Source organism: Ctenopharyngodon idella, chromosome 11, assembly GCF_019924925.1.
Source record: "Ctenopharyngodon idella isolate HZGC_01 chromosome 11, HZGC01, whole genome shotgun sequence".
Classification (NCBI taxonomy): Eukaryota; Metazoa; Chordata; class Actinopteri; order Cypriniformes; family Xenocyprididae; genus Ctenopharyngodon; species Ctenopharyngodon idella.
Window position 1 is genome coordinate 16,787,643 of NC_067230.1, and position 27,440 is coordinate 16,815,082.

General features: G+C 37.9%; 1 protein-coding gene across 2 annotated transcripts in view; it reads left to right on the forward strand.

Moving 5' to 3' along the window:
- Positions 1-3,780: 3,780 nt before the first annotated feature.
- The window catches only part of poc1a (POC1 centriolar protein A), a 53,412-nt gene continuing 29,752 nt past the window's right edge, over positions 3,781-27,440 (forward strand). The window contains exons 1-9 of one of the 2 annotated variants that reach the window (XM_051913352.1): positions 3,781-4,574; positions 4,657-4,741; positions 5,103-5,274; positions 7,447-7,626; positions 7,867-7,974; positions 8,052-8,167; positions 11,085-11,218; positions 23,680-23,748; positions 23,828-23,932. In XM_051913352.1, coding sequence (XP_051769312.1) covers positions 4,560-4,574; positions 4,657-4,741; positions 5,103-5,274; positions 7,447-7,626; positions 7,867-7,974; positions 8,052-8,167; positions 11,085-11,218; positions 23,680-23,748; positions 23,828-23,932 — 984 coding nt within the window. In that variant the 5' untranslated portion in view covers positions 3,781-4,559. The remainder of the gene's footprint in view (positions 4,575-4,656; positions 4,742-5,102; positions 5,275-7,446; positions 7,627-7,866; positions 7,975-8,051; positions 8,168-11,084; positions 11,219-23,679; positions 23,749-23,827; positions 23,933-27,440) is intronic. The other variant, XM_051913353.1, reaches the window with a different exon arrangement.

The window sequence follows — 27,440 nt, forward strand, 5'->3', positions numbered from 1 at the left end:
TTTTCCTCAGTAGATATGTACCAAACTACTCAAATTAAATTTAAAACCTCACAAATAATAAAAAAGCTAAAGATATCAAAGAGTAAAAAAGCCTAGACGAGCATTATTCGCTCATGTTTGCTCTGCTGTCCTTTATTTATCTCAATGTCTGTAATCATTCAGGCTCAGATTTATCAGTTACACAAAATATGCATTGTTTTGAAAATGTAAACTCTTAATGCTTAAAATTGAAACTTTATGCACATGATTCATGATTGCTCCACCCACTGGAAGAGTTTTTCTCAGGAACTGAATCTTACAAAACACCAGCCGTTATTACACTGCTGTGGTCAGAGCGGCACTTACTGCACACCGCAGGGTTTGTTTAAAATAGTGTGTGAAATAATATACAGTATGCAACAAATACAGTTTGAGAGTAGTATGCTAGTGTCACATGACAAATATTGAACATTAATTCAGCACGGCTGTGCAGGTCTATACCTTTACAATTAAATGAGCGAACCATTCTTTCTCATGTTAAAATGTGCTTCTTTTTGCTGTAGAGATTAAATGCAACAATAGTGTTTTCAGTAACACAGATAGTTTGTGCTTTATGAAGATGAAGCGTCATGTGGAGCGTGTTGCATTGTGGGAAACAGCATCTCATGCAGTATCCTCAGATCCATCAGATATCAGCAAATATAGTAGATCATCAGGGTAATCCACGCGTTCAGAAACTGTGCACAGTATATACTGGACACTGCAGAAGCAGTAAGAGTATGATGATGGTGTTCCTGTGAAGGTGAAGCTCTGCAGTGATTCGGATCTCAGATGTCGGGGTGGGCGGCACTGATCTCTGCACTCGGGGACTTTGTCACGCGAACATAGGAAACCCTTTTCCTTTCTTTAAGCGGCAAACAAAAGGAAGCAGTGTTCCCAGACGGGAGCGAGCCTGAACTCATTCTGATACGCTTATATAACGCCTGTGAAGTTTAAGAGGAACAGACCTTGTTCTCATGAAGGAAAGAGAGTGTTGAAGTGATCAAAACACTCATCATAACAGCTGGAGCACTTCAGAGACACTGACTGACACATTTAGTGAATTATATGTAGGATTAATGTGATTATCTGTGAACTCATTTCCACACACTGATTTATTCTGATTTGAGCTTTTGCTACTCAAGAGAGCAACGTTCATGTGAACAGAAGTGAAACGCTTCTCAAACAAGAACAAATGTAGGGCGGGGCTTGATTTTATCTGTGGGGAATCGATTGGATGGTTGTGGTTTGCTATTGGTGGATCTCTATTCCATAAAAAAACATGTCATTTTTGATTTCATGGGGACTTTAAACATGTGAGATTAACAAATCGGTGAGGTTTGTTTATGTTTAGGTAAATGTCACTAAGTGAACCACTGATTTTTGACCCTTTTAGTCATTCTAGACCGCAGGGATTGTGGGATATTTTGGCAGTCACGCAGGATAAGATGTGAAACAATAGAGCAGAGATAAGCGAGCTTCTGTCACGCTAACCTGAGAGAGACGATCCAGAGCGGAAGGACTGACGGAGGCCAAGAAGACTCGTCCTGAGAAGAACTGATCACTGAAAGATTCTTTGGGGAACCAGAAATGCAAAAAACTGTCGGACCTTGTGTGTTTATCTGCTGGATCACATCTGTTCCTTTTGTCCAAGAAAAGTAGGTTTCTAAGATTATGTAAATAATGCAATAAAGATTCTTGAGTTTTGCTTTGACGTTTATCAAGCAGTCCAACCTTTTCCCTCATGAGCTATCGATCAACTATGAAATGACAAACAGGTATAAAGTTAAACAGGTGTAATATTAACCCTGTCGAAATACCCTTTCCCCCAGAGAGCCCAAGGTCAGTATATGTTTTAAAGTCCATATGTATGACTGTAGATTATGATAAAAGTCAGATGTTTCCTCACTATCAGTAAGAGGAACTAAAGTCAAAATCTCTAGAAACTTCCTCCTCATTAATGCCAGTGTGACTTAAAGTTCCTCTGCTATTATTAACTGCATGTCAGTAATTTATTAACACTAAAGAAACAGAAAAACAGTTCGGGTAATTGTACATGATTTCCTTATTTGAATTCTGTAAACAAGGAAATTCGTGCCTGTGGCTTTAGTGGATCGTCAGGATTTAATTTCCTGTTTGATTTACATCTTGTTCTTCACTAAAATAAAAGAAGAATTCATTTTCAGTTCGAGTAATGTTGAGACACGTAGAGGAGAAGCTGTGTTTACTTTAGATGAGTTGATGATCTCATCCTGTCCACGCTATATAGGGAAATAAAAGTCACTCCTGCCACCTAGTGTTTATAAGTCATCATGAAATCAAAACGGACATTTCTTATGGAATATTGTAGTGTTTATTATAAATGTGCACATCATTATTGTGTTAAATGTTCCTGGTAATCTTGAATCAGAATATCTTCTTGCAGCATCTCTTCTCTTCTCTGATGATGAGGGCGGGGCAACCTGTCACTCACATGAGATCCACCAATAGCAAACCACAACCATCCAATCAATTCCCCACAGACAAAATCAAGCCCCGCCCTACATTTGTTCTTGTTTGAGAAGCGTGCAACACTTTGAGCCCACACTTTAGTTGTCCTGTGTTTATTATTTATTTATTTACATTTGTATCATTAGATATTTGAGTAAGTTAAAATTCAATACTAGCGTTTAAAAGTGTAATTTGGCAATTTTTCTCTAAAGAAAGTCTGGTTCTGAGGTAGACGAGGCCTTTGAATGATGCAGCCTCAGAACTGGGACACAGCCAATACAATAAATGACCATTTTTAAAGTCTTATGTCACATCCTGTTACAGAGTTATTTACTGATGTTACACAAGACACAAAACACAACTCAGCACATAAACAATATATTGTGCTCATTTACTCATAACCAACAAAGACATGACGAAAGAAACAGTGTTATTCATAATGACTGTGCAGGTAAAGACAGAGTCCAGCAGAACAGGTCACGGCAGCATCTGACAGACAGTATGATGTCATGCAAAATGGAATGAAACGGTAATTAAAAAATAGTATCACAAACAATAAAAATAATTACATAAATATATTTTATGTAATTGAGCTTATGTAGCCCCGCCCCTTTTCAGCGCTGCGCTCGTTGTTTGTATTTCCACAGCGATCTTACGTAAATCTACTGAATAATCTGCTTTAAACATTACAATGTTCATAACTTTTGTTAACTCTACAATAAGTAAATCCACTTCACCAGCTAATTATTCTTTGACAGCGATGCTTTGGAAATACACAGAGTCCAACCTTTTCCCTCATGAGATATCGATCAACTAAACAACATGAAATGCCAAACAGGTATTAAGTTAAACAGGTGTAATATTAACACTGTCAAAATACCCTTTTCCATAGAAAATGGCACATAAGATCTATAGAACATGGGATATAATTTGTATTTGTTTGTTTTGAAAAATAAATTATTGTACACTGAAAAAAACTGAACCTAAAAATTATAACATCTAAATAGACTGGTTTTATTCAAGTCTAAAATATTACTTAATATGGCTGAATCAACCTAAATACATTAATTTATGCCAGCAAAATTCACTTTAATGGGTTAAATCAAGTAAAATAATACAGTGTATAGCTCTCTACTGCCACCCTGTGTTCACTCGCACTCGCTTCAGTCATTCACGCCTCTGTAAGCGGAGCGTTCATCATGATGACTGGCAATTTTGGTTCTCTGATGGATAATGAGAGCCGCGGCCCCTTTAAGACGCGTGACGTTGCGTGCGCGGGCTCGAGCGACGGTCGGCCGTTATTATGAGAGCCGCATTAGATTATATCAGCTGAATGAGGAGCAGGAATATGAAGTTCAGCATTTAAAACATCTGCAACTGCTGCAATACAAGCTGAAATGGGGGAAGATGCTATTGTGGTTATGATGAGTCAAACTAATGCTGGATTATTCTGAAGGGGCGTAATAATATCTCACCTTACAAAATACAGGAATCTTGGGAACACAATGAAATATTAAAGCAGAAATGGAGATTATTTGTGATGCCATCAATAGAATTAAGTATACAGCAACAATTAAGGAGTAACTCCAGACAGATACTCGAATATCAGCACAAGATCAAGATACAAATTCATATTTAGACTGGCTAAGTTGTCACTCAAACTGCAGACAGTAAATATGAATATTCCATTAAGTAAATCTGAGGGGGAAACAATTATAAAGAGACAAATGGTGAAAAATGACATGAATAGCTGGGAAATATCCAGAGATTCTTTCAGTCCGGTAGGTGGCGGTAATGCAGCTTAAAGCTGGATGCCAACCGCCAATCAAATCAGAAGAAGAAGAGGCTGTGTGGCTGATGCGCACGCGCGCCAACCGCGGCGGGTAAAATGAAAGCTGTAAACAACCGACAGTCCATAGCAACCGAGACTGAGGAATAACTCGAGATCTGCTCATTACATGTTCGTCTCAAAATAGCTCGCAACTTTTATGTTTGGGACAGTGAGCTGACAGGTGTGGAGTAAACAAACTAAACAGACTGAAGGAGCGAGAATGAGCTCTGTGTTGGTGAGTGGTTATTAAAACATGATTACCAGAGAAATATGATTCCCATATCCGTGTGTTTATATGATTTCTGTGTGTGTTTCAGGACGATCCGACCCTTGAGAGGCACTTTAAGGGTCACAGAGATGACGTCACGAGCCTGGACATCAGCGCTAACATGAAGCAGATCGGTACATGAACGCGCATCAGACAGATCAGTTCAAGTGCATTTGTACAGCGCTTTTCACAGTGTATTGTTTTTTATGGAATATTGCAGTGTTTATTCTAAATGATAAATCATTATTGTGATAAATTCGTTAATCTTGAATCAGAATATCTTCTCTTCTCTGATGATGAGGGCGGGGCAACCTGTCACTCACATGAGATCCACCAATAGCAAACCACAACCGTCCAATCAATTCCCTACAGTTAAACTCAAGCCCCGCCCTACATTTGTTCTTGTTTGAGAAGCGTTTCACTCGAATATAATAGAGAAGAAAAGACCAGCTCAACTTCTGTTTCACACTAACTCTACTTCACTGTTTCCTTCAGCCTCGGGCTCCATGGACGCGTGTGTGATGATCTGGAACATGAAGCCTCAGATGAGGGCCTACAGGTTTGTGGGACACAAGGATGCGGTGACGAGCGTTCAGTTCTCGCCCTCCGGTCATCTGCTGGCCTCGGCGTCCCGAGACAAGACGGTGCGGCTCTGGGTGCCCAGCGTGTGAGTCCTGATGCGTCACATCACATGATCTTACTGAGGGGGTTTTGAAGTTATAAACGTAAAGTCCTTGTTTACACAGAGATCTGCATTCACTCCTAAACAACCCGAAACTGTTAAAAATGATCCAAAAGCACACTGGGTTATTGTGAGTCAACTCAACCAGAGATTATTTCTTTTTCTAGTAAAATAAATACATAAATGAAGAAGAAAGCCAAAATATTAAATGCTATGATGAATATTTTACTGAGTAATGTACTATTTTATAGAGGGGGTCAATTTTTGAAAGTTTTGAAGCCAAATTATCTTCAGAAGATGGGTTATTAACACAGAGATTCGTTAAATCTGTTGACTTCAGCAGTCCTTTATGGAAGTTTTTTCATAACAAAATTAAAACGAGATAAGAAATAAGAAATCAATTTCTCAAATGCATTTTCATTTTCTCATTCAGGGAAGCATGAACTGTACCAAAAATTAAATAAAAAATAATTTGTATTTGATATTTAATTTTCATTATCAATCCAGTATAAACCTGTCATAAATAAATCTATATTTTGATGCTCAAATGATAAATCAAATGCTCAAACAGACAAATAAAAAATGTGGCGTGTCAATCAACGTGCACTCAATGCCACATTTGAATTTGATTTCTCATTTGAGCAGCCATTTTGAGAATTTGGTTTGTTATTTGATCAATTTAAACATCTGATTTTTCATTTTGTGTAATGTTTCATTTTCATTTTAATAACTTTCTTGTTGGTGACAGTTCAAAAATGGGAAGAAGCACTTTTCAAACTTCAAATCAAACTTTTTAGCAGAGGAAGTTTCTAAAATTTGACACTGAATAACTCTTTTAGTACATTTATCACATCCTACCCATGATCCAGTATGTTCATGTTCACTGGCAAAAAGACTATTAATAATGTCTATTAGTAAAGCTGAAGCAGACTGTTTTCAGACAGGTTTCCTGAAGTGTCTGTGGCTGGACAGACAGATGTCACAGAGACTCAGTGTTTCCCTCCTCAGGGAATCAGCCATGAATGATGGAGACACTAGGTGGCAGCAAAAGCCATGAGTGGAGAAACACAGTCATTCAGTAGTTCCTCTGCAGGGACTGGATTGAATCAGCGGCTTCATGTGAGCGTGTCGTGTGGCTCGAACATGCACGTGTCTCTCCTTTAAACACCTTGAGTTTCCTGTTCTGGTTTCATGTCCCTGTAATGTTTCTAGATGACACGGATCATCTTTATGAGTCTCATATGCTCTTCATAGTCAAAGAAATCAAGCCTTCTGTTCTGCCAGTGACTAATGCTCCCAGAAGTCTTTTCTCTCAATCGGAGAGATGCTGGATGTGGGTGTTGGTACAGAAATAACTGATAATCATGTTGTCTGAAAGCCTGAGCGTGTCTGTCCGATGCTTTACACCGAGAACCGCCTCCGTGAAACACTCCAGATCTGAAGCTCATCCTCATTAACATCATTCGGCTCTAAACTCTTATGAAAAATAAATGTTTTTTAAATGATGTTATTTTCATCATTTATCAAAATGAGTAACGTGAGCTAATTTCATTAGTTCCCTAGGCACTCAGAAATATTATGTACAGTATACACAAACACAGAACCGGTATGATTTCTTAATGTTTCTGAAAGAGTCACCAAGGCTGCATTTATTTGATCAAATACAGTAAAAACAGTGAGATATTAATCCAATGTAAATCAGCTGTTTTCTATGTGAATATGTAGTAAAGTGTAGTTTATTCCTGTGATCAAAGCTGAATTTTCAGCATCATTACTCCAGTCTTCAGTGTCACATGATCCTTCAGAAATCATTCTGATATGATGATTTGATGCTCAAGAAACATTTATGATTATTATCAATGTTGAAAACAGTTCATATTTTTGTGGAAATTTTTTTTTTCAGGATTCTTTGATGAATAGAAAGTTCAAAAGAACAGCATTTATTTGAAATATAATCTTTAGTAACATTATAAATGTCTTTACTGTCACTTTTGATCAGTTTAATGTGTCCTTGATGAATAAAAGTATTAATTTCTTAAAAAAAAATCTTCAAAAACTAACAGACAGGTTTTTTTTATAGATAGAAAACTATAAGAAGCGTGTACATGTTTTGATATTAGACGCATCAGTGTAATGTGTGATTTGTGTTGTGTTCAGGAAAGGCGAGTCGACGGCGTTCAGAGCTCACACGGGAACGGTGCGCAGCGTCAGCTTCTCCAGCGACGGACAGACGCTCGTCACCGCGTCTGATGACAAGAGCATCAAAGTCTGGGCCGTCCATCGGCAGAAGTTCCTCTTCTCCCTCAACCAGCACATCAACTGGGTGCGCTGCGCCAAGTACGTCGCTTCATAATATCACAGTTATGGAATAATAATGAGAATGAGTCTGTAGGTCAGAGACAGTGTTTGATCTTTGAGCTGTTGAACCACATTCACGTCTCACAGTGTTGGCATTTACACTTCAGTAGTTACATCTGACTGTAAGGAGTATGATGAGTGTGTCGTGAATGATGTAAAACAGGACTGGAGTAGATAATGATGTGAACTGTCTGAACTAGTGAAGAATGAATCCTGTAGGTTTTCGCCGGATGGGCGGCTGATCGTTTCTGCCAGCGATGATAAAACAGTGAAGCTGTGGGACAAGAACAGCAGAGAGTGCATTCATTCGTTCTGTGAGCACGGCGGGTGAGTGAGGACAGCGCCACACGCTGGTCAGAGAGCTGAACTGACACGCTCACACTGGCATCTGTGCTTATTTTCAGATATGTGAACTACGCCGACTTTCACCCGAGCGGCACCTGCATCGCAGCGGCTGGCACAGACAACACCGTGAAGGTGTGGGACATTCGCACGCACAAACTCCTGCAGCACTACCAAGGTGAGAGACACGGCTGCCTTTATGAACATCTCAGCTAGGGCTGCTCGAGTATGGCAAAAATCATGGGTGATATGATCAGTTTTATTTCACAATATTAATGAAATTTCACAATTATCAATACTTCAGCAAAAACTAATACTAGGTTAACCAAAGTAAGAAAAAGGTCCTCAAAATAATTACAGAAGACAATTAAACAGTCAGCAATACAAAAAGAACAAAGAAACTGATTACAATGACAAATACACCTGAACGAAAATACCAATTAAATAAACAGTGTTTTAGGTTTTTCAGAAAGATGAACTAACAGTGGTATTCAGATAATAATAGCCTATAACAAAACAACAAAAAAATTAACAATCAAATGTAAAATAATACTGCATTATACAGTCTTACTGTACACATTAAATATAGATTAATCCTTATTAAAGCTACTTAAGTTATTCAGTCAAGATCAGTGAGTGATTTTCCTCTCTGTCATGTGTTTGATTATCAGGTTTATTAGGCTGCTGTCACTTTAAGAGCTGCACAGATCCAATATACTGATACACATGCGTTTTCTTTCTCAACTGTGTCATAAGTCATAACCCACTGTTTTCACTGTGAATACTCTCTAAAAACGCATTTTGAAAGGCATTAGCGTTTAGGAGGGCATCCAGAGCCCTTTTGCTTATCCTCGTTCGGCTCTGTCTCGGAGCGCGCACAGAAAGCCACCTGGGGAACAGTGTCTCTTTTGCAGCTTAACGTGCTTTTAATCACACTGTATGATATCAAACACGTCCCGCAGTTTAGCAACAGTCGACTGCATTTCACAACACTGATTTGTTTGGCTGATTTGAATGTCAAGTTTGGGCTTTTGGGGAGGAATGAAAGCGCACCGCTGTGAAGGAAAGGAAGCTGCGCGGGACGGAATACGGCAGCGGCACAATAATCGTTTCACCTCAGTTATCTTGTCATAATCGTTGGAAGCCAAAATTGAAAATCAATTACGATTAATCACACAGCACTAATTTCAGCTTTGAACTGCTGTACAGAGGCCTTGTTTTTTGTGGTTGTTGTGAGATGTATTACAAATGTTAGATAAACTATTAAAAATGTGTCTTTTAAACTATTGAATATTTATATTTTTTCTATGAAAATTAGGCAGTTTAAAGAGATCTCTGAGATCCTGACCTTCTCCACTGTATCAAACAGATACAGTGTCATCATTTTTACATATTCTGTTGAATTGATGTTCAATTTTAAAAATAATTTATTTTCTTATATATTTTCTTTATTTTAATCTGTTACTGGTGTTATTGTGAACAAGTTATCTGTGCATTTATGTTTTTTGTGCGTCGCTCGTCATCTGTCATGTCTGCAGTTAAACCAGTTACGTTCAGATCGGCCTCTATTCCTGTATAAATACACCCATGAACAAAACTGAGTGATTTTTCAATAACACTTTACAATAAGGTCACATTTGTTAACATTAGTTAATACCTTAGCTAACATAAACTAACAATGATCAATATATTTGTACAGCATTTATTAAAAAAGTATTGTTCATTGTAAAGTTCATTGTTCATAAAGTGTTACCAATTTTTCTTATTAGACCAAGTCACATACATTAGTACATTTAGTCACAACTTTCATTTCATGCTGATATAAACTCATTTTAATGGCCAAAAATGTAACATTTAACTGTGTAAATAAAAAAGACTTTTTCAGGCCATATGAAGAGTGTGAGACGGTGTGCGGCTCATTCCCTGTCACACAGCACCTTTCAAACATTTAATAAATGAATATTATTGTGTGTGTAAAAGGAATCGCTCCTGTCTGGAGCACAAATGCTGCAGGCTGACACACACAAAATAGGCAGTGTGTACATTTACAAAATTAATTTATTTTAATTTAACATTATCTAGTAATGCATAATACATGTAGAGCATATAAGTGTGGATAAAGTTTGGTTTTGTGCAGTAATGTGGCACTGTACTTACTAGTGGGCATTCTGATGGTTTGAGTCAGATTATACAGGATGAAGTAGTAAATGATGTTATAATTGACAGCTTGAATAATACCTGTAGTGTCTGCATTAGTCTGCGGGGGGCGTTTGATGCCTGCTGTTGTTCAGTGTCCATTCATGAGGCTGACATCATGAAGAGCAAAGGCTGTTTGTCCTCCTCCGAGAAAGAGAGAGAGAGAGAGAAAGAGGCCCACTCGATTCAGAGCTGTAGTAACGGCCGCGTGTGCAAGACATCAACAGCTCAACGAGAGAGAAAACTGAGCATCTGAGTGGAAATATAAGCTAAAACTCAGCTGACAGCGGTAACGCCACAGCCGTGCTTTCAACATGAACGTCAGACGGTGTTTCCAGCACACTGAACCAGTGAAACCACATTTGCAAAAATGATAGCAAAGTTTGCAAACAAACAAAAAACAGGAAATATTGATTGGATCATCAATTTATGTTAAAATACATAAATTAAATTCCCTCATGTTATTAAATATTTCTTATATATTTTGACAAAATTGCTTCTGCTCAATATTTAAAAAACAAAAAAGCTTTAGTCCACTAAATCAAAGTCATGCAAAGTCAAATTTGACCTTATGAACAAGGCAAGGTTAGTTAGGTTGTCAAATGTCATGTGGTGCAACTCCTCAAAAATCAAATAATATTTATGAATTATTAATAATTCATGATATTTGTGCAAAAAAAAATAATGTTTTACATATAATTCTGTACATTAAAGTGGGTTTGGTTGCAATGTGAAAAACATGGTTTGCACCGACACAATTAAGTTATTGGAAACCATCCAAACTCAAGTTTTACATTTGATTCAGTTTTTATGTAATTGTCAGTAATGTCACACTTGTGTGGTTCATGATAATGTAGTGTTTAGATGACACAGGTGTGTTTGTGTGTGTGGTGTTTCAGTTCATAGTGCGGTGGTGAACGGCCTCTCCTTCCATCCGTCTGGAAACTACCTCATCACGGCCTCCAGCGACTCCACGCTCAAGATCCTGGACCTGCTGGAGGGCCGACTGCTCTACACGCTACACGGCCATCAGGTAACGCACCGCTGACTGGCCTTGTGTCTGCTGATCATGTGACTCTCCTCTCCACTCACACACCAGACACTGTAGAGCGCTGATGCTGTATGATGGAGACAGAGTCTTTTACATAAGCCAAACTTTGATCTGCCGACTTTTTTTGGTGACCAGTAAAATTGAGTCGTTTTGGATGGCCTTCTTCATGCACTAAATCACACTCGCATTAACATCTGCATTATTACATGATGCATATCTTCATAAGGCACTTCATTGCACCAGGGCTGATGGAGCGTTTGGGAAATATGATGGTGAAAGCGGTATGTTGTTCTGCATATGAATGAATTAATCACATCACAGAAGTGATCTGTTCAATCTGCCACTTCAGTGGAGCGTTGGCTAAATCAATCGTGTCCTGAGAGTATTAAAACACACCGCCTACCTTTTGAAGATGAGTCATGTGTATTACAAACCTGAAGCCTGGTTAGTGTTACAGTGTACCGAACGCCTGCTAGCCTCAGTGGGATGAGCGAGTAACCTCTGTCAGCCTTCAGCACAAACACACTGAAAGGTAAAAGACGCTGGAAGTACATGCAGTACATGAGGAATGCAGCGCTGTGATTGGTCAGTATTAAAGCACTTGGGGTGGAGTTTGTGTGAAATGATTCACATGATCTATTGTTTAGATTTGTTAATTTATTCAAAAGTGCGTTAAAAATGCAGTTCACACATACAATGACTTGAATATGCCTGAAGTAGTTTTGGCGTAATCTTTTATTATTTCTTAGAAATATTTTTTTTTTTATATAATTGCTTCACTTATTAATATTTGAAAAACTTTTGTCCACTCGATCAAAGTCATGTGAGGAAACCAACTGCTGTTTTTAACAGTACCAACTTCGGTACCAAATCCAGCATCGATTCGATACCAGCGTTTCCCTCTAGCATTTTGAGCGCTGTTGAGCGGGTTCTTAAACACCTCTGATTGGCCATTGTGTTCACATGCTCAACAGACATGTCTGTGATTGGCTACATTGATCAACGCTTCAAAAACATGTTGTGAATAGACATCTTTGACGCTCTTCACCGAGCGCTTACACAGAAACACACGGGAGCGTTTGAAAGCAGGCGTCTATCAGCGGATCCGAAGTCACTACTTTTGACAAGACTACAACCATCATACAAAAACAAGCAGGGAAAAAAAATCATAAAACAGGAAATTAAATTATAAACAGAATGCCCTGTGAAAGCTTCAACATTGGTATGAACGCAGAAGTGAACCACAAATTCATAGTTTTCAGTCATGTGACTGCCGCAGACATCAGGAGGGCAGAACATCCATAGAGCTGCAACACAGGCCTGTCAGATTTCCATCTCAAAAGAAGAAAAACAAAAATGCAAGTTTTGGTCTCTTGTGCTCCATATACGGCATCTGCTGCAGTTTTTCAATCACTGAAAACAGTGGGACATTAACGTGAAAAACATTTAGGACCCTATTTTATCATTCTAAGCGCATGGTCTGAAGCGCATGGCGCAAGTGCGCTTAGGCCGTGTCCAAATCCACTTTTGCTAGTTTAACGACGGAAAAAATGGTCGGCTTACCCGGCGCATGGTCTAAAAGGGTTGTCCATATTCTCTTAATGAGTAATGGGTGTGTTTTGGGTGTAACGAGAAATAAACCAATCAGAGTCTCATCTCCCATTCCCTTTAAAAGCCAGTTGTGCTCGCACCATGGTGGATTCACTATTTACATGGCGGAATATATAGTCAGTTTAAATACATGTGTGTATTGCCACGATTGGTCAAATAATTAGCCAATTTCATTCGTCATTACTGCAAATAGTAAATTTTGAGGCAACAGAAAACAACTGCGCCATTGACCGACAAAAACCTGGTCTAAAGTCAATGTCGCAGTCCTTTTCAGTTGCCTCAAAATAGCAACACGCCAACAATGCACCTGAACACACGTCGTTTTCAGACCAGCATGCCCATACAGCCCTTAAAGTCCCTTAATGTACTAAAACAGTGATAATAAAAGATCAAATTTAATATACAGCTTATTGATGAAGCATACTGTATACAGGCGAGCAGATGAACCCAGAACATAAACACAATACGCTTGATGGTTAAGTGTTTTCTTTGGGGTTTTTTTATGGAAAAACAGGAAACTGCGTTGTATTTATATTCTGAGTTCATCTGCTCTCCTGTACATTTTATGCATCACCAATAACGCGCATATTGAAATTGATCTTTTAATATCATATTAGTACAAACCCTGTAAAAATGACTGGTGGCCAATAATTACTGTGTGATGCATTTCTCATTGCTGCTAGACTAGAAATAAATGACCTTCAGAAAGCAGCTGGTGTTGTTCTGCAGTGTTCGTGAGGACAAACACAAGTGCAGCTCTTGTGGTGAATCCCATTGGTTATCTAAATGAATAACTACTAGTGCTTGAGGTGATGACAGTTCAGACTCAAGCAAAAGGAGAAGAGACCTGTGGGAGTGCAGCTGAACTCACGTTTGGACCTTTGAGATGCTCGCTGTCCATCACTGGATTCGTGTCTGACACATTTATGGTCTTTTCACCAGTCAGATGGGCTGGTTTGAGGGTCCACCACACTGATCTGAGGTCTCCATCCCATCTGCTGATCTGGACTGTGAATCGCTTGTGTCTGACCTCATCTTCCTACACGGCTGTTGCGTAACTTCCCACTGAAAGGCTCTTGTTCATCCACACTCGGAGCTGCGCGCTCAGAACCACTGGTGTTTTTCCTCAGCCGTGTGTTTGGCCTTTAAATGAGACGCTCTCCAGCACCTCCTGCTATAGAGCAGAACCGTCAGTCCCAGAAATAAAGTCCATTCAGTATTGCAATATTTTGGTCTTAATTTCGGTATTTATTAAGGTTTATTATGTGCTTGTTTTTTTTAGCAAGATCTGGCAACACGAATGAGTCGAGGCTCATACATCTCTCCTTGTGGTTTTCTCTCTGCACACATACAGAAGAGACACGCGTCTCTGATGTGTTTAAATACGTCATTCAGCTTGGTTCTGTACACACCGCATAGAATTATTGTAAATATCGGTTGTTTTTACAGTAGTTAATTAGGGTGTTGAAAGCGGTTGTCGCTCCTGTAAATGTCTGAACTGTGTGTGAACAGAACAAGATTAAACTCTGAAATGTGAATTGACAACTGAATTTAACTGCAGTGTGTACGTGATCTAAATATTTTAAACAGCCATTCAGATTTTTGCATTCACTATGGTGTTCATCATCAACACCAAATACTATTTCTTTTTGTTGTAAGAAAAAAAGTTATTAAACCTGTTGAGGACAACACTTAAAGGGATAGTTCACCCAAAAAATTTAAATTCTGTCATCATTTACTCTCCCTCAAGTTGTTCCAAACCTGTATGAGTTTGAACATAAAAGAAGATATTTTGAAGAATATGGGATACCAAACAGTTGATGAACCCCATTGACTTCCATATTATTTTGTACACTGAAGCCCATGACCTTTTTGGTTACCAACATTCTTCAAAACATCTTCTTTCGTGTTCAAACTCAGGTTTGGAACAACTTGAGAGTGGGTGAATGATTTTTGGATGAACTTTCCCTTTAAGTGTTTTATCTTAATGTCATCATGAAATCAAAATTGATCCTGTTTACTTTGTTAGCACGCACTAGTCTTTTGGTGAACAATTCATCCGTGCAAGTGCAACATTTTTTGTCTTTGTAATCTTTGATCAAAATCTGAAAATGTTCTTCCCCGCTGGAATGGCGTTTCTTCTCTGATGACGACAGTTTGACGGCTTTCTGATTGTAATCTTGTGTTCAGGTCTGAATGGAACGCCTCCTTTTCTAGATCCAATCAATTCCCAGCAGAAAAAACAAGCAACGCCCTCTATTTTTCTCATTCAATATTCCTTTTCACTCTGACAATGTCACAATACTGAAGTAAAGCCAACCGCAACTTCATGCTGACTAATTAAATACCGGGATATAAGCTTGAAAATTTGATACCATCACATGCCTAATCCTAACTTTATGAGGTTTTTTTACAGTGATATTTTTATTTTATTTTTTTTTTTTGAACCTTCGTTAACACTTTATTTTACAATGTCATTGTTACGTATCTTACACATAATTACTGTAGTAATAACTGTAAATTATGCATAATTATATTCAACTAATCCTAAACCAAAGCCTAATCCTCTCCCTATAGTAAGTACATGTAGTTACTTAATATTACTCGGTACTTAAATGTATAATTACAGTGTAACAAAGACACCTTAAAATAAAGTGTAACCGAACTTTCTTTTCATGAGTTCAAATTATTCTCAAGTTTTGTCTTTAGAACAAATACATAAAGAAGCTTTTCTGGCATGTCTTTAGATGCGTCATCAAGGAAAAAATGCTTCCTTTTGGTGACATGCTGGCAAGGCATCGCTTTGATCGAGTAATACATGTAATGTAAATAAATGCAACTGAGTTTAGGATAGTTGATCAGTACTGTCAGAATTCATTTAGACTGGTGATGTTGGTAGCAGGAGCAGTGCAGCCTGTGAATGCGCTTTTACTGATGCATTAGTGTGGTCATCAGAGGAACCACATTTTGGCTGAATCTCATTCTCATAAAAGTTTTACTGCTCAGTGTAAACAGCCCATAAGGGTTCACTGGGTTCTTGTAGTCATTAGCAAGTGTCTGTCTCGCTAGAAGCTGCCATTGGCCCTGAGTCGGTCTTGGCTCTGAGAAGATTAGCAGGTGCTGTTAGCGTGCTACATGCTAATGTATCGTGTGCTAGCCGTCCTGTGAGGCTCATAGACCGGCACAGACCGTTAGTCAGCACAGTCTGTCTCTCACATGTGCTGCTTCAGCTCTGTTTGTGCTTTTACCAGTAGCTCTGTTTACCAATGTTTGGTGCACAACAAAACACATAAGGAGTGAGCCTAAACAGATTTAGCTTCCTCTGAATATGTATGCATAAACATTTTATTAAGAAATGGTTAGATTGAAGTCCTCTGTAATAAGCTGAAGAAAAGCCATGTTTTTTTAGATTTTTTTCTTTTTCTGAGTGCATGTGAGACGTATTAATGCAAAACTCACTGCCACGATGCTAGTGTGTTGTGGGTGTTTGTATGCAGTTGCTTAGTGGTTTTAAATGCGACAATGTAGTTGTCATTGAATCATTCGTTCAAGAGATTCGTTCAAAAACGCTGATTCATCCATTAATAAAACAAGTGAAGTCTTTGCGTGAGTCATTGAATCGTTAATTCAAGAGATTTGTTCAAAAACACTGATTCATCCATTAATAAAACAAGTCTTTATGAGTGAGTCATTGAATCATTCATTCAAGAGATTTGTTCAAAAACACTGATTCATCCATTAATAAAACAAGTGAAGTCTTTGCGTGAGTCATTGAATCGTTAATTCAAGAGATTTGTTCAAAAACACTGATTCATCCATTAATAAAACAAGTCTTTATGAGTGAGTCATTGAATCATTCATTCAAGAGATTCATTCAAAAACACCGATTCATCCATTAATAAAACAAGTCTTTATGAGTGAACAATTGAATTATTCATTCAAGAGATTCATTCAAAAATGCTGATTCATCCAGTAATAAAACAAGTCTTTATGAGTGAGTCATTGAATCATTCATTCAAGAGATTCATTCAAAAATGCTGATTCATCCAGTAATAAAACAAGTCTTTATGAGTGAGTCATTGAATCATTCATTCAAGAGATTCATTCAAAAATGCTGATTCATCCAGTAATAAAACAAGTGAAGTCTTTGAGTGAGTCATTGAATCATTCATTGAAGAGATTCATTCAAGAGATTTGTTCAAAAACGCTGATTCATCCAGTAATAAAACAAGTGAAGTCTTTGCATGAATCATTGAATCATCAATTCAAGAGATTTGTTCAAAAACACTGATTCATCAAGTAGTAAAATGAGTGAAGTCTTTGCGTGAGTCATTGAATCATTCATTTAAAAGATTAGTTCAAAAACGACTAAAATTTACCGCGTGCGACTGAAAAAATATTTAAGCGCACCAGTGCGAGTGACTCAATTAAAGCTCACGAATAGCTGTATTATACAATCAGAATAAAAACTACAACTCCCAGAAGGCATCGACACTACACAACAGTCTCGTTTCGCACTGCAGTTTTTACAATAATTCCTTTGTCAACAGAGCAAGTGCGAAAAAGATTGATCTCATAACATTATGCAGTAATTTCTGTATAAATACATTCATGTCCCTCTGAGCTGCATTAAACAGTCTGTGTAAATACATCTAAATGCCACTTCATATGCAGCTTCTGTGTTTCCTCTGCAGTGCCAAGATGGATTTTGTTAATGCTGATTTGATTGGTAACAGCCCTATAGGGTCAGATTTACCAAACAGGGCAAATGAGCGTGAGACCACAATCCCATAGAAGCGCTGATGGGAGTGGAGCATTCTGCAGCTGATCTACTGACAATGAGTGAATTAAAGAACACAGACACAGCAGCTCATTTACATAATGACCAACACAGTCTATCAGGAGCAGCGCAGATTACTGTAGGGTCACAAACAAACACAGCCGATGATAATCAGGTGCGGGTAATACTTAGAACACAGGCACAGCAAATTAAAATAACGATATGTTCGGACAGTGTCTTCCACTGGCATTACAAATCAATGAACACGAGTGAAAAAGATTCTCTTGCTTCTTCCACACGCTCTCTGTTATCTGTGATTCCTCCTCCAGCTATCACAGCTTGTCAAGGTCAAGTTTAGACCATGACTAAAAAAAGTGAAGCTATCGCGCCGCCATATTGGTATTCCCTCACATTCTATTGAATTAATAGCAAATCATCTGGTTTTAATGAGAAAACAGTGTTTTTATATCTGCAGTCTCCCTGTACATTTTTACAATGCAAACATCCTAAACATTTAAATGCTTATTTGTTTAAAGTCGGGAATTCCCTGATTATCAAAAGTTACGTTCATCTTCTTTACAGTAGCGAATATCAGATCAGCTGACGGACAAGACACCTCAACATTTATATTACAAATGTCAAAATTATTCTTCTGAAATCGGAATACAGATTTATGCTTTGTAAGGCATGTGCATACAACTTAAAGGGGACCTATTGTATGCATACCTTAGTGTATGTGTAGTATACTTTGGCCTTTAGAATTAAAGTGGTCCTATAACGCCCCTTTCACAAGATGTAATATAAGTCTCTGGTGTCTCCAGAATGTGTCTGTGAAGTTTCAGCTCAAAATACCCCACAGATCATTTATTATAGCTTGTCAAATTTGCCCCTATTTGGGTGTGAGCAAAAACACGCCATTTTTGTGTGTGTCCCTTTAAATGCAAATGAGCTGCTGCTCCCGCCCCCTTTCAAGAAGAGGGCGGAGCTTTAACAGCTCAACAACAACAAAGCTGGAGAATCTCACGCAGCCAAAATGAGGATTGTCAGTAACGGTGTTCAGCCTTACATTGTTCAAACCGGAGTCGACACTGATGGAGAGACTCAGGAAGAAGTTACAACTTTTAGATGTTTCTGAATGGTTAGTGGATAAATTTATGTAGTTGCTGTGGAGTTGATTCAACTCATCCACTAGCATGTGTCGTCATGTTAATCTTTTGTGTTGAATTGACCCTCGTTTGTGAAGCAGTCCGGCGTAAAATGACGGCATGACAGCAACACTCTACTACAACAACTCTTCCTCTTCTTCTTCTCTGAACTTTGAGTGTCGTAACTTTGCAGATGTTGTTTATGATCAAACAGCAACATTACACACTAACTAAAGTTAAAAAAATAAATCATAATCAAGGACCCCTTTAAATGTACAGTTATTCACTGTGGTTATATAGTATAATACTGTTTTTATTTGTACAGTAAATGATTCAACAGTGTTTTTATTAATAGCATGTGTTTTGAAGCAGTAAAGATAATGACTCAAACGTTGGTTAAATAATTAGTTCAACAATGTGTACAAATAACACTTAATTCATATGACCTGTAGTTTTTTTAACAGTTTCCAATATCTCCAAGAGTCTGAAGTAGATGTTGGTCAACAAAAAGACATCAGAAAAATACACACGCTTCACAACTTATTCAGGGAAAAGACGCTGATGCTTATGGATTTAAAGACATGAAGATTTTTATCCAGTCATTTATACTGTCGCTCTGAGATGATGCTGAACCTTTGGATTTTAATACAATATTGTGCAATTTAGTAATGGGTGATTGTAAGTATTGTAATATTTATTGTATATTTGAATCGGTTTCTTTTAATAATCCCAGATATATGTTCATGCTTAATATTTCTTGCATAATTCCATACATACAGAAATCTATCTTGTGTTAGTTCAGTTGCCTGTGTCGGTGCAGTAGACACACCCATCATAATGATTTCTATATATCTCCTATCCTGCCTGAAAACACCATAAACATTACAGATAACGTCCGAAGTATCAATTTATTTACATACATATATTTTAAAAACTAATCTTGTCCCACTGAATCAGGTGATTATAGTTTAATGTTATTGCTGTCAGTCAGTGATGCCCTCTGTCGAAGGGAATTGTAAGATGGCCGCTCGAACACTTACGAAATTAGCAATCCAGTCATTTATATAGATCAGTGGTTAAGACATGCTTTCTTTGGGCGTTAAATAATGGCACAAATATCAGTAAACTGACTAGCACAAACCTTAGTAAATCACGTTGCATGGTTTATTTCAGTACTCTCTTTCGTCCGAAAGGGAAACTCCTACAAATGCATAAGCTATAAGATCAGCTGCAGAAATAACTGTTTACACATTTCCATTGCATGTCTTCAGTAAATCTTGACAGCAGTTCTTAATGTCAAAAGAGCCTCTGTGATGGTGTGAGCTGTTAGTAAATCTGACCCTTCATGTCTTATTCTGAGTCACTTGTACATAGTTAGCATGTTTTACTCAAGACTGAGCAGATGTTTCCTGCAGTGTTGTAGTTGAGTGTGTCTCTGAGCATGTGCACACATGTGTGTGAATGTACGTGTTACAGACGTGTTCAGCAGAACAGACTCGTCCACCACTTCACATTCCTCATGTTCATCTGCCGTCATCCGATCCTCTTCCTCTGACGCCTTTACACTCTTCAGGCTGGAACACGTTCGGTCTTAGCGTGTCATAGCATTCAACAGCACTGCGCTGAAGTACGCGGTGTAGTCAGATGATGTTACATTCATGTTTGGATTTACACACCATGTATGTTGTGTTCATAGTAGCCTAAACGTTTAGGAAATGTAAGTTGTGATCTTTAAGTTACTTGAGTCTCTTGTCTAATATACGTTAGGGGAAATCTAGTCCTATAAATGATAAACGGCATGTTACCATTCAGAACCTAAACCATAAACTGCTGTTTGTGTTTACTCGGTATAACTATAGTTAATGGAGAGCTGATTTTGAGGGAAAACGTGACATTTGTGAAGATGCTGGTTTAGGGCAGATTTTCATTCAGAAGAGGAGCTTGTGATGGTGAAGGGTTTTCAGTAGGGCAGATCACACACATTCACCTCTGCTGACTGCAGTTCATCTGAGGACCTGATATGAGTCACTCACACCAGTGACGAACCCAGTGAGGGGATGCTTCACATCCACAGCATTACACTCCAAACCTAACACTCCATGAGTTCCTGCCCGTATATATACTTCTGCTCACCAAGGCTGCATTTATTTGATCAAAAACAGTAAAAAATTGTGAAATATTATTCCAGTGTAAATCAGCTGTTTTCTATGTGAATATATAGTAAAGTGTAATTTATTCCTGTGATCAAAGCTGAATTTTCAGCATCATTACTCCAGTCTTCAGTGTCACATGATCCTTCAGAAATCATTCTAATATGATGATTTGATGCTCAAGAAACATTTATGATTATTATCAATGTTGAAAACAGTTCATATTTTTGTGGAAACTGTGATACATTTTATTTTTCAGGATTCTTTGAATAGAAAGTTAAAAAGAACAGCATTTATTTGAAATATAATCTTTAGTAACATTATAAATGTCTTTACTGTCACTTTTGATCAGTTTATTGTGTCCTTGATGAAGTATTAATTTCTTTGAAACATCTTATTGACCCCAAACTTTTTAACTCTTCATAATTTCAAGCAGTGTCCTGTGTTACGCTATATTTCATCTTAGACTGTTTTTTAAAAAAAAAAATCCCTGTTCTTTTAAAAATTTTATACATTACAGTATAATTATTATACATATGCTGTTTTTATGAGCTCATGTTAATTGATTGAAGACATGGAATATTTCACCACAGCACCATTTTAGAGTAAATAGTGAAGGACAAAAGGTTATTCCCTTTTTTATCCCCCCTTATTTTTATTTCATTACTTTATAAATGAAAATCATAAAAGAAATGGTGACCAGTAACAGATAAGATATAAAACCAGTCTTTTATATGTAACCTCACATAACCTTAAACTACATGCTGAATAATGTAAAAATGTATTATATAATCATATTATATTAATATAATAGGAATTCAGAAATAGACTCAGCACAAAAGCAGATGTCAGTGATGTGAGGACCAGCATGCACTGCTGCGTGTGTGTGTGTGTGTGTGTGTGTGTGTGTCATAGACTGTAAAAATATACACATCTCCACTCTCTTCCACTGTAGTAAAGTGAAGTCGCCAATGTCCCAATATGCCGCTGACATCATGTGCTGATTCGGGACCTGAGTCTGCGCAATAGTGAACTTGGGACCTGATTTTGCACAGTATAATGAGCATGAAGTGGCTATCAAGGCCCCGCCCCCCCGCAGACTCGTTTAGTGCAGTTTACTGCAGAACAACTCATTATGTCGTTGTGAAATAAACAGTTCTGGAAATGTAAAAATTAGAGTAAAACCTCCAATCTTCTCCCGAAAATCCCCCAAAAAAAGTTGGTGGCTCAGTGACTACTGCACTCAGAGAAGCTGTCAATCATGATGTCACACTTCCGTTTTTATAGCATCAAATAACTAACTAAAACCAAACGTATTTAAAAAACGAACACGAACTTACATCAGCGTGATTAAAAACTACATAAAATGACAGAAACCATATTTGGGAAAAAAATTATTTAAGTGTAACTTAAAGGGTTAGTTCACCCAAAAATGAAAATAATGTCATTAATTACTCTCCCTCATGTCGTTCCACACCCGTAAGACCTTCATTCATCTTCAGAACATAAATTGAGATATTTTTGTTGAAATCCGATGGCTCAGTGAGGCCTCCATAGCCAGCAATGACATTTCCTCTCTCAAGATCCATTAATGTACTGAAAACATATTTAAATCAGTTCATGTGAGTACAGTGGTTCAACATTAATATTATAAAGCGACGAGAATATTTTTGGTGCGCCAAAAAAACAAAACAACGACTTATATAGTGATGACCGATTTCAAAACACTGCTTCATGAAGCTTCGGAGCGTTATGAATCAGCGTGTCGAATCAGCGGTTCGGAGCGCCAAAGTCACGTGATTTCAGCTGTTTGGCGGTTTGACACGCGATCCGAATCATGATTCGACACAAAGATTCATAACTATCCGAAGCTTCATGAAGCAGTGTTTTGAAATCGGTCATCACTATATAAGTCCTTATTTTGTTTTTTGGCGCACCAAAAATATTCTCGTGGCTTTATAATATTAATATTGAACCACTGTACTCACATGAACTGATTTAAATATGTTTTTAGTACATTAATGGATCTTGAGAGAGGAAATGTCATTGCTGGCTATGCAGGCCTCACTGAGCCATCGGATTTCAACAAAAATATCTCAATTTGTGTTCTGAAGATGAACGAAGGTCTTACGGGTGTGGAACGACATGAGGGTGAGTAATAAATGACATTATTTTCATTTTTGGGTGAACTAACCCTTTAATTGTTTTGTTTGTCTTACGTCCCATTACATTACATGGAGAGGGCGGGGTTTATGACCTATACTGGGACCAACCACCTGGGGGCGATCGAGATGCTTTGGCTTCAGTTTTCAGGACTTGTGCGGCACGCGTGTGTGTGTGTGTGTGTGCGTGTGTGTGCGTGTGGTTTGGCATTGCCAGAGCCGTGTCTGGTCTGTGTTCAGCACCATGTACGGCCTAAATTTAACCTGCTCTCTTCAGCCAAAGTCAATATGGCATCATGACGCTATAATTTTCCTCCTACAGACTGGCCAAGGGTTTTCTTCTGTTCTCTTCTGGCGTTGATAATTGTGTGTATAGAAGGAAAGGACTGGCGTCCTTCTATTACAGTGCACAATAAAGCAGTTTTTAAGGGAATAGTTGACTGACTTTCCACTGTGGGTGAAGGAGCTGCTGTTTTATGTATAAATCAAGCATACGACATCAAATTATTTTTTAACTACTCTGAGAAGCATCATTTATATTCCTCCAGAGCAGAGCGTTTGTCTCAGTAATGTTGTTTTCTCCGTGTGTCTGTAGGGTCCTGCCACCTGCGTGTGCTTCTCCAGGACCGGAGACTACTTCGCGTCGGCTGGGTCTGATGAACAGGTGATCTGCTGTATTATCCACACAGAAGTGAATGTGCGGCGTCTTCAGTGCGCAGCGCTCATCATGTGACCTGTTGCAGGTGATGGTGTGGAGGACGAACTTTGACCGTGTGGATTACAGCGCAGTGCTGGAGCAGAGATGTGCTGCTTCTGTTCACAGCGGCTACAGCGGGCCGTCCGCACAGGTAAACACATGACTGCAAAACATACGACTGTAATAACCGAGTGTGTCCTGCACCTCTGCTGATATTTTAGCTGAGTTGTGAATATGTGACGAAAGAAAGACTGGATGAAATCAACAATTAAACAACGGCCTGACTGACTGCACACACAAACCTTCAACATGCAACGCAACATGTGGTCTAATTTTAGAAAAAAACTGCTTCTTTTTTAATGAATCAGTGGAGCTGATTGCTTGATCAGTCTGAAGTGAACACAAGAGTCAGGCATGAATCATTTCCTCACTGAATCATCTCACATGACTCACATGAACTCTTGCTGTGTTGATTAAAGAGCTCTCGTTATTCATCACACGTTTGATGTTTGAGACAGATTTGTTGATAATGAGTGTATGGGAAAGTTATGAACTACAAAATCAATTAAGGGTGAAACATATCAGAGAGAAGTTATATCCTAAAAATATTAATTCAGTATCAACATTCACTCCACACTGAACCATCGCTGTGCTGTAATGCTGCGAACACGACCGTTTCAATGGTGTAATTAAATTTTAATAATCAAAAAGCATGTCAAATAAGTTGGATTCATAAACATTTAACAATGTAATAACTTTTTAACAATAATGGTTAAATGTTCAGAAATTCTGTGGTCCATTTTAATTTTTCTGGATTCTGTGTTTTGATTTAATACACATTTATTAATCAAAAACTGTTAATGCATAAAACTTTAACACTTACATTAAATCTTTTAAAATGTAATAAAATTAAATGTGAACAATTTGAATCTTTACGTTTTGGCAAACAGAGTGCTGCACAACATAGTTTTACTGTTAAAATTAAAACATGGATGAAAATTTGTGATATTGTAATACTTATTATTATTATTGTTATTATTATTATTAATTATTATTCATTATTATTGATTATTACTTATTACCACAGAGGAGTTTTGAGAAGCATATTCTACTGTACAATAGTAATAGTTTTATTAATATCTGCCAATGGAGTCCGAAAAATAATCTTGTTTTCCCTTTAATTTAAGATTATTTTTCTGACCCCTCTGGCAGATATTTGTTCTTGTTTTAAGCACAATTTTTTTCACTAAACGAGTCTTAATATCTTCAGTCATTTCTCTTCTCCAGTAAATGAACTTTGATTTAAGAATATTTAGATATTTGTGCTGGAAAACAAGACAGAAACACTGAGGAAGAACAGTTTTTGCAGTGCATGTGCTCCAGTATCTAGTGTAGTGTTGAAGATCAGTAAGTCGTCTCATTTAAGGGAGCACTTATAAGGGTTACTGCAGTATTGATCAAAAACAGTGAGGATTTCAGTGAAGATGACAGCGTCAGATGTGCCCGAACACATAAAACTAATAATCACCCTGATATCTGAATCAAAAACATTCAAAGCATCAGTATTTAATGAAATATGTCTCTCATTCCTGAAGTTAATGCTGTGCAGGGGCTTCTGGGAACACTACTGAATGATGACTCAAGTGTGTCTGTGATTCAGCCGTTTGAACCGGTTCACTGAACCATCTGGACAGAAGATTCTCTGAAATGAGTCAGTCTTCCCATGCCACTGCGCAATTCATGCTGTTCTTCCATGCAGTGAAAGTCCCGCTACTTTATTTTGCTTCTAATGACCCGTACATAAAATAACTAATGGAAATGAACAGTTATTTTTATCCTTTTATTATTGACAGCTTTAACTTGTCCATGATTGTCCATATCATACTGATTTTAAGGATTCGCGTCGAGTGGCTCTTCTCCTCCACAGTCGTTTAATGGATCATCCCACACATATCGCTCGGCCGACAGAGCAGAAGTGTTCGGCCTCAGCCGCTCTGGATATCAGCAGTCGTTGGATTGACCTTCACAGTCTCATGTTTAAATAATGGCTTCCAGACCAACATTGATTCACTATTTTTACCAGCTCTTGAACGTGCTGTTTCACCAGGCTGGGAGATGGAAGAGCGCAGCATTATGGCGGTTAAATATTAAACGCTGTCATTAGGTGTAGGTGTGCGGCGAGCTGAACGCGTGTAGAGTTTCAGCTCTCGGCGTTCCTCACTGCTGTCTCCTGCCCACCTGAGTTCACTTCCACACAGATCGATGGCATGGAGCTTTTAAGGAAAGAGCTCTACTTGTGTTCCTGTGGTTTTGTGCAGGCTGAGCGGTTCATCATCACATGAACTTCATTAATACACACTCCTATGAATGTTGTTTCATGTTGACTTTGAAACATCATGCATGTGTTGGGCCCAAGTGTGCCACATGCTGTAAAGTGAAGCTTGCGATTGACTTGATCCCGCGGCTCCACTTCGCTCACCTCTGCACAGATTCGGGTCTCCAGTCAGCACAAGATGTTGTCCCAAGATATTGGGACACTGGCGGCTTCACTTTTCTACAATGGAAACCATTTTGTTTTACAGTCTATGGTTGGGCCCAGTGAAACCGTTTTTTTTTTTTTTTTTTGTCCCCAAATTGTACAATTTAATAACAACTTATTAAAAGTTTAACCAAAATGATATTTTTAGGGCACTATTTTTTCAAATTCAGATTTTTCCATTTTAATTTTGATTTCATATTTTGTAGGTCTGCAACTAATGATTATTTTGATAATTAATCTTTTGATTACTTCTTTAATTACTCTATTAGTCAGATAAAAAAATCCAAAAGTATGATTTTAAAAAATTATTAAAAAATTAATTTGTATCAAAAATTAAACGTTTAACAAAAATGTTATTTTTAAAGCCCTATGAAATCCGTTTTCAGATTGTTTTATTTTTTTCCAGTTTTATCCAATTAAATTTTTCTGAATTCCATTTTAATGGTTAAATAAAATGTTAGTATCCAAAAGGTATTTCTAATTAATGCAAATCATTAAACTTGTACAAATTAACAACATTTAATTACTTTTATGGCCCTGTAAAATCTACTTTTATTTTTCTCAAATTCCAAGTTTTCGGTTTTCATTTTTCTAGATTTATTTTAAAGGGGAAATATCATGAAAAGGAAACTTTTTCCATGTTAAAGTGCTATAATTGTGTCCCGGTGCATCTACCAACCCAGAAAACGTGAAAAAGCACAACCCAGTAACTTTGTTTTGGTAAGCATTTCTCTGAAGGCATGTGAAAAAACGAGCCACTCAGATTTCACTCTGTGATGTAGGAAGAGGATCTTATTATAATATTAACGCCTCTTAATCTGCATGTTTCCACCCACGGCGCCTCCATTTTGTTTTCACAAGTGACAGCGGTGTACCAGTTCTAACGCCATGACAAAAGTTCGATCAAAGCATGCTAACTGTTCTGTCGTTGGCTACACAGACGAACACTTAACACTATTTAGAGTCTCGTTAGCTTGGATAGCCTGAAGTTGACCCTGGTGAGCTCAACTGCTAAAAAAGGAGCGTTTCTGTCCGAGTGATATTTTGGAAAAAATATTAGATCATTCACAGCATTTGATAGCAATCATAAACGTTAGCCTGGTGTGTTTGACAAACAGGT